Source organism: Bison bison, unplaced genomic scaffold (assembly GCF_000754665.1).
Source record: "Bison bison bison isolate TAMUID 2011002044 unplaced genomic scaffold, Bison_UMD1.0 scf7180017864042, whole genome shotgun sequence".
Taxonomy (NCBI): domain Eukaryota; kingdom Metazoa; phylum Chordata; class Mammalia; order Artiodactyla; family Bovidae; genus Bison; species Bison bison.
In genome coordinates, this window is record NW_011494614.1 from 1390666 (window position 1) to 1398922 (window position 8257).

The window sequence follows — 8257 nt, forward strand, 5'->3', positions numbered from 1 at the left end:
ATAGTCATAGGTCATCAAAGTTTAGACGGAAAACAAATTGCTCACGTGGAAGTCACAAAAGGAGAGCTATCTTTTTGTTAGGCTACTGGGAACAAATATATTTAAAATTAAGATCCTTAGTCTTCAGATTGCTAAAATTATTTCTGGATTGAAAAAAAAACCCTATTTTAATGGAAAAGCCAGATGGTTCAACACGATGACCATTTTTTTTTAGATCTGCTTTAAAAGCATTTTTTTTTAATGGTCTTAACATATGTTTTAAAACTTTCTAATGAGCAAAAAAATCATGCGTATATTAAAGGAGGATATTAATAGTTTCTGTGTCTTGGAGAAATTTCATGCTGATGTTGATTCTTTGAATATGTAACCCTGAAATGTCACACAGTATTTTCTTTGTTTTGTTACTAAAGACTAAGTATAAAGAAACTGTTTCAAATACCTGATGAGACTCTGGTCCAGTGGATAGTGGGCACAGGATTTCCAGCAGCCTTACAAGGAAGAAAGGCATCTGAGTTAGCTGGAACAGTAAAACTTGCTGCTTTTCCTCCAATTATTCTGGGCCTTTCAAATACATCCCTAGATAAAGTATCAAAGGGGAGGAATTCAGAAGTTGTTATTTTTTCAACTGCTGTTTTGTCAAAGCCACTTTTCTTTCCATTCTTCTGTATGTCCCAGTTTGAAGCATGTGTGGTAACCTCTGGCAAGCCTGGAGTGGGCAGTACACTCACTACTACTGGCTTTTGGCCTTTTTCAGCAATTTCTGGGTGTGACTTGTGCCAAAAGTGGTTTTCTGACCAGGGAGAGTGAGTCAGCTTAGAATCTTGTGGTTTACCTGTTATTAGTGCTGGCATAGGAGTAGAAGGTAACAGATTGGAGTAGGTAAAGTGGATGGTTCCAACTGCAAATTTGGCATTTGGGTGAGTTTGGGGAGACGTTACTGCTAATTGCTGTGGAGTAGCATTGTGCTTTGAGGATTCATGTGCCTCAGCCACTGTACTTGTCATCATTCTGAAAATGGGCGTGGCCATACTGTCAGTAACCTCACTTTGATTACTCAAGGGAGGGGAGGTGGGAATTGGCATTGGAGTGGCACTGGAGCTCAGGAAGGTTGGCATGGTGGAGTGTCTGATTGTGTTCCTAGTAGGGGTACTCTGTAGTTTGCTGGACAAAGTGGTTTCAGAAGCAGTTATATTCTTCAAAGCCTGAGTACCCTCCTGGGATGGTTGTTCAAGTACAGCTGTCAGATTAAAGGCTCCTGGATGAAGACCAACTGTGCTTGAAATTTCTTTTGTGTTCTCTAGAGGAGAATGAGTGAAAGCAGACACACTGGGCTTGGTTGAAGTTTCAGCTGCTGTTAGAACAGGAGGTGTCACAGTGGTGGATGTAATGAAGCCAGAAGTCTGGGTGGGAGAGGTATTTGGGTCCCTCATCGTCTTCTGAGGCTCCTTTTTCCTTTGTACTTTTCGTGCCCTGGGTCTGTCTATCTGGGCTTTGTTGATAATGATAGATGCGGGGGCAGTGGGAGTGGTCGTCAGCATGTCTGTTTGCATTGATACGGAATTTGCACTTGATTCTTTGCTTGAGCTACTAGGAGGCGTAGGGTAAGTGGGTAGGGAGGGCAGCTCCTTCATTGTTGGGAGACTTACAAGGCTGTGTGTGTTAGTGTTACTGAGGTGAGTTGTGGCTGGTGTTATAGATGGGATTTTCATTACACTAGCTGAGAGTGTTTTGAAGTGGAAGGGAGAAACTTTATTTGTGGGCAAAGCAGGAGATATTTTAGGAAGCACCGAGTCTGTGCTGCTTTGTGAACCAAATTTATGCTGATTCTTTAGCTTTTCTCTTTGGATGTGGTTATTTACAAAGATCTGATGCCAGGGGATTTTCCTTCTTGAAAATCTGGTAATAGCTAGAGTGGTAGGCACAGGTGACTTGATGGTGGGATCTGGCAGTGGGGATACAATCACAGAATGTCTGGTGGTTTCATTGGCTTTAGACCCACTTGGGTAACTAATACTTGTTGCATGAGTCATAACTGCAGTAGTTGGAGTCACTTGGGTACTTTCAGCACTGAAGTATTTTATCATAGGGGTGGTCTTCTCAGCATCTGCATTTGGTTTGTTCTCAAGCAGTAATGATGGGTTGTGAACTAGAGTTGTAGGTTCTTCTGCTGTGACACTGGCAATTTCAGTTTTGGGGAGGGTGATGGGGGATAAGCTTGGAGAAGACAACGCTGCCTCATCAGTGGTGAGCCTTTCTCTGGGAGAACAGGATGGGCACACTGCACTGAGCTCTGGGGCTGGAAATGCAGTGGTGCTTTCTTCTGAAGAGCCTCTGAATGTGGGCCTTGCAACGCTGAATCTATGCTGTCGGAGAATTGGTGTCCTATGTGGGCTGATAATTCGCCCCCTGCTCCAAACTTTTCGCCATCTTCCAAAGCGCCTGGACAGCGGACCGTTCATTGTACTCTTTCTAGGAATGTGTAACTGAGAAGGAGCAGCAGTGTGTGGGTCTGAAGGGAGCTTAGTGGTGCTAGGTTTGTGAGTACTGTGAGGAGGAGAGTGATGGCTCCTGGGTTCACCAACTCCTGTTACAGATCTCTGATAACTATTTGTGGCATTTACTGACCCTAAAAATATACCAGCTTTGCCGACAGCATTACTCAGCGTTTGGATATGGGTATCTTTGATCACAGTAGCCCCCACTGATACTGGGGATGCAGTTTGCAAGGTCTCTTTTTTTCTCTCCATGTCGTCAGCATCCTGAAACAGAGTTGCATCAGTTAGTAGAGGAAACACATTAGGTAAATTTGGGTTGGTTGTGTCTTGCATTCCACTTGATGCGGTTGGGTTTATATTCCTTGGCGTGACTTGAGTTTTAATAGTAGTAGATGGTCTGAAATCTCTTGGTTTTTCAGGTGATAGGGTCTGTGGACTCACAATTGGGGAGGCTGGGGTGCCATCAGTTTTACTTGTCACAGGGCTGTCAGGTGATTTTCTGGAATCTGCAGCCACTGTCCTTGTCAGAACGTCCGCAGCTTTAGTTGCTGGGACCGTAAGTTGCTCATCTGGAGGGAGCACGCCTGATGAGTCTGCTTCCTCACCAGGTATATCCAGGAGTTGGGTGGCTGGTGGAGGTGGCTTTCCTGTGGTATTTTCTTGCTTTTCTGGCATAACATTCTTCTTAGCTTTCTCCAAAAGCGCTGCCCAGTGCCGTGGGTCAATTCTCCGGGCAGAGGGAGGGAATTGCCTCCTGTGATCCCTGTAACGCCAGCTGGTTGACTCTCCACGCCTCTGGGATATTAATACCCGCTGTTTGGGATTCTTACTTGGGCTCAAGACATGTGTTCCAGCCTCAGCCCCCATGGGAGGAGATGTGGGGAGATGTGTAGCTGGTGGATCCTGAAGCTGACTCATGGAATTGGGCTCATCAAACCCTGATCCATCTGTTTCTACGTTATGCTCTGCTGACTTTTGCCCTTTTATTTTGACTAAAACTTGGTTAACTAAAATATCGACCCCCGCTGGGTTGGCTGCTACACAGCGATAGTGACCCTGGTCTTTTTGAGCGACCTGTAATAGTCTTAATGTGCCATTGTTAAGAATTTGCTTATCTCTTGAGGACTGTTGAAGCACAGTGTTTCCTGGGAGAACCCAGCTAACAGAGGCATCTGGGATACCGGTAGAATGGCAAGGAAGGTCAAGTGTTTCACCAACAGAAGCTATATGACGAGCTCCATTTTCCTGATAGGCTTCTATGTTGGGCTCTACCACGGTAATCCTGTATGTGAGGATATCTGCATCATCGTAGTTAGTGCTTATGCAGTGGTATATGCCAGTGTCAGAACTATCAGCCATCTGGAGTCCCAGTTTTCCACTTTTGCCTATAAGGATTCGTCCATCCTCACTCACATAAGGGGCCCTCACTTTACTTCCATCAGCTAGAAGCCACTCCAGATGTGGGGGAGGCTCTCCTTGGCCAGGGCAGTCTAGGTCAACGGTCCCACCGACCAAAACAGTGCGTTCCAGCTTAGTATTGTTATCTTTGGAAATCATGGTCCATCTGTATGTCTCTGGCTTTATCTCTGACCTTGGTAAAGTGACTTGGGCATCACTGGAGTACTGGATCTGCAGTGTACTGAGGGTGGTGGCAGTTCTGTTTAGTTGCAAGGAAATTCGGTCTTGCATTAACCATGGGGGATCTGCTCTGAGACCAGCCTCAATGTTGGTAAAGATGTCTTCAGGCTTCAGTACCACCTGTTTATATTTGTAGCAGAGTTGTGGGGTTTCAGTGAACAAGTGACTCCTTTCTAGGATCAGAGGAGAGTCACTGTACAAAGCCAGAACCTGCCACACTGGCTGAATGTGGCTGTAATCTATGTCACACACCAGAAATGTTGAAAATGAAGCATTTAGCATGATGTAGTCATTTTCTGCAGTGAACGCAATGGATGAGGTCATTGCTGGCTTTTGGATACTGCAGATCATGTTAGCTTCATTTCCAGTCTGGTCTGTTATATTCAAAGTCAGAGAGCCGAAGGGAGCCATGAAATCTTGGGGAGAGATTGACACAGAGCCACTGTCTTCCAGAACAGTCAGGTTCTTCAGCTTCAGAGAGGGGTGAATGGTGGGTTTGGCACACAGGAAAGCTGCAGCTGGGACCATAACTAAGGGCTTGCCTTTAGAGGTCCTGGGGTTCATGCAAAGTGGACACTGCTGAGGACTGGAGGGACTTCTGTCCTTTTTGCATTTTATGATATCTAGAAAAAAATGAAAATTGAATTATTGCCCATTGTGGCTTCTTCACGAATTAACATTTAAACATTTTGAATAAGTAGCTTTTGCTAGAACTTGAAACAATTTGGAAATGTGTTTCCTTTTTTTTTTTTTTTTTGGTCTTTGGATTGATTTCTGAAAATGTTATTTTCTATATACCCTGCCACAATATTACATCCATAGGCACAAGAATTTTGTTTCTCATGCTCACAGCTGTATTTTCCATGCCTAAAAAGCACCTGGGGTACATATTTGGTACTATTAATTGAATAGTTCCCTTATCTGGTAAAACAAAATTATATACTTATGTTTATCACTTTTTATTAGCTTATTATTCTGTTTCCCCCATTTAATGTTTTAAGGCTCAGAGAATTTCAGTGTCCTTTAAATGATAACTTGTTTGATAAGTTACCATTTATACATTCTGGATATCATTAAAAACCCAAGTTTCTGTCCATTACTAAAAAGAATGATGAATGAATTACAAGGTACCTTGGCCTGGTCTATCTTGGTCACAATAGGAATGGAGAGAACAAGATGGATGCCGGAAATAATGAAGCCGGTAGAACCAATCAAGAAAGAGGCGAGGATGTGGCTGAACAAAGAGGGTTATTAAGAAGAGTGCAGAAAGACACAGTATGACTTTGGCACCTGAGGTAGACTCAGTTGAGGAGGATCAGGTTTAATGCAGAGAGAGGAAAGCTGTTGCCCAAGCAATGGGGCAGCCATGAAAGGTCTGACATATATACTATATATAGGTATGAACAAAAGCTTTTTGTTTCTGCTCGTTTTATTTAGTATGAATAGAATGTTAGCTTTCTAATTTATATTACCTGAAAACTTTGATATAGTTCCATTTATTCTGGCATTTAATATTACTGCTAAAAGTCTAGAAAGTTTATTATCTTGGTGATTTAAAAAAAAAAAAATTTGAATGAGACTTGAAACTTCTAATCCAATTCTGAGAATATAAAGAAATACTATGTTGTAAAAAAAAAAAAAATACAAAACAGGAATTTAACAAGTGATATAGTATTAAAGTACAGATTTTGTTCAAATTTCATAAAATTTTATGCTAGTGACCATTATTTGTTTTCATATCTTATTCAAGATTCCACATTGTATTTAATTGAGCAGCGTCAGTTGCATGCAACAAATTCTGGTAAGTTCTCTTTTCATTTTTATTTTAATTTTCCTTGTTGTGGCATCTTAGATACACCTGTCATTTAAAAGTGGACATTAAAAAAATAAATAAAAAATAAAAGTGGACATTTAATTTCCAAATACATGGGATTTTTATCTTTAATATTAGTCTCATTTTGATACTAATTCGTCATTTAATTATGTCTTCTCTGCAAAAAATAAAAATAAAAATACTACTCTGGTGAGCCTATTTTAAATGGCTGGTCACAGCAATACTTGATAAGAGATATGGGGTTTTACCTTATACAAAATACAGCTAGGGACTTCCATCCTGTTCCATATCATGCATTTAGACACAGCATGTAAAAGAAGCACTGTACTTCTTAGAAGATCTCATTTACAAAGTGACTGCACAGGGTCAAATCACCTTCCTGTAATTGTGCAGTTCCTCAAAGGCCTGAGACAAATCTCTCTGATCACTGACTCCAAACTCTTCAGTGTGACAGGCACCATCATATATATCTGGCTCCTCAGCATTCTTCAGCAAATTGTAAAGTGCCAGCTTACCCAGAGGAGGTAGCTAGCAAGCCTGTCAAAGAGGCTTTTATCAACCACCTACTTACCAACCAGCTGTGACCTTTTACTACTTCCCAGTAGCCTGGGCTCAAACCCTGCTATAGCCAAAAAAAAAAAAAAAAAGAAAGGCAGACTCTGGTTTAATTAAACCTCATCATAGAATTATACTCACATGTTGGTTTGGTTATTGCTCAGCCCTGGACATCAAGTATTTTAGCTCAGTTGCAAGTCTGACCACATTATTTCCATTCTTTCCATCACACTAGATTCCATTCACACAGAAACGCCTTCAAGTCCTCAACTCTGCCATACCCTGTCACACTCTTAGCATACGCTGTCCTTCTACTTGCAATACACTTGCTGTCTGATAGGCTGTCTTCCATTACTGCCTGACTACTTACCTCCTTCGTCAGCAAGCCGGAAGAGCACTCCTCCTCAGTGGGCTCCCTGCTTTATGTTCTCTGGGTACCTTCCACTTCCCCTATCCTAGCCCTCATCACCCACTAGTAGAAAGACCTGTCTAGTCGTCTGTTTGTCTCCAGCCCTGGCAAATGGATGGAAAGATTAGAGAAAGGGAGGAAGGGGAGTCTAATTCTAAGACCACATTTCTTTTTTTTTTTTTTTAATTTTAATTTTATTTTATTTTTAAACCTTACATAATTGTATTAGTTTTGCCAAATATCAAAATGAATCCACCACAGGTATACATGTGTTCCCCATCCTGAACCCTCCTCCCTCCTCCCTCCCCATACCATTCCTCTGGGTCGTCCCAGTGCACCAGACCCAAGCATCCAGCATCGTGCATTGAACCTGAACTGGCACCTCGTTTCATAAATGACATTTCACATGTTTCAATGCCATTCTCCCAAATCATCCCACCCTCTCCCTCTCCCACAGAGTCCATAAGCCTGTTCTATACATCAGTGTCTCTTTTGCTGTCTCGTATACCGGGTTATGGTTACCATCTTTCTAAATTCCATATATATGCGTTAGTATACTGTATTGGTGTTTTTCCTTCTGGCTTACTTCACTCTGTATAATAGGCTCCAGTTTCATCCACCTCATTAGAACTGATTCAAATGTATTCTTTTTAATGGCTGAGTAATACTCCATTGTGTATATGTACCACAGCTTTCTTATCCATTCATCTGCTGATGGACATCTAGGTTGCTTCCATGTCCTGGCTATTATAAACAGTGCTGCGATGAACATTGGGGTACACGTGTCTCTTTCCCTTCTGGTTTCCTCAGTGTGTATGCCCAGCAGTGGGATTGCTGGATCATAAGGCAGTTCTATTTCCAGTTTTTTAAGGAATCTCCACACTGTTCTCCATAGTGGCTGTACTAGTTTGCATTCCCACCGACAGTGTAAGAGGGTTCCCTTTTCTCCACACCCTCTCCAGCATTTATTATTTGTAGACTTTTGGATCGCAGCCATTCTGACTGGTGTGAAATGGTATCTCATAGTGGTTTTGATTTGCATTTCTCTGATAATGAGTGACGTTGAGCATCTTTTCATGTGTTTGTTAGCCATCTGTATGTCTTCTTTGGAGAAATGTCTATTTAGATCTTTGGCCCATTTTTTGATTGGGTTATTTATTTTTCTGGAGTTGAGCTGTAGGAGTTGCTTGTATATTTTTGAGATTAGTTGTTTGTCGGTTGCTTCATTTGCTATTATTTTCTCCCATTCTGAAGGCTGTCTTTTCACCTTGCTAATAGTTTCCTTTGATGTGCAGAAGCTTTTAAGTTTAATTAGGTCCCATTTGT

At 41.8% G+C, this 8257-nt stretch overlaps 1 protein-coding gene across 1 annotated transcript in view; it reads right to left on the reverse strand.

The window, feature by feature from the left end:
- IGSF10 (immunoglobulin superfamily, member 10) overlaps positions 1-8257 on the reverse strand; it is a 33979-nt gene that overhangs the window by 11381 nt on the left and 14341 nt on the right. The window contains exon 6 of the mRNA XM_010835363.1: positions 440-4756. Coding sequence (XP_010833665.1) covers positions 440-4756 — 4317 coding nt within the window. The remainder of the gene's footprint in view (positions 1-439; positions 4757-8257) is intronic.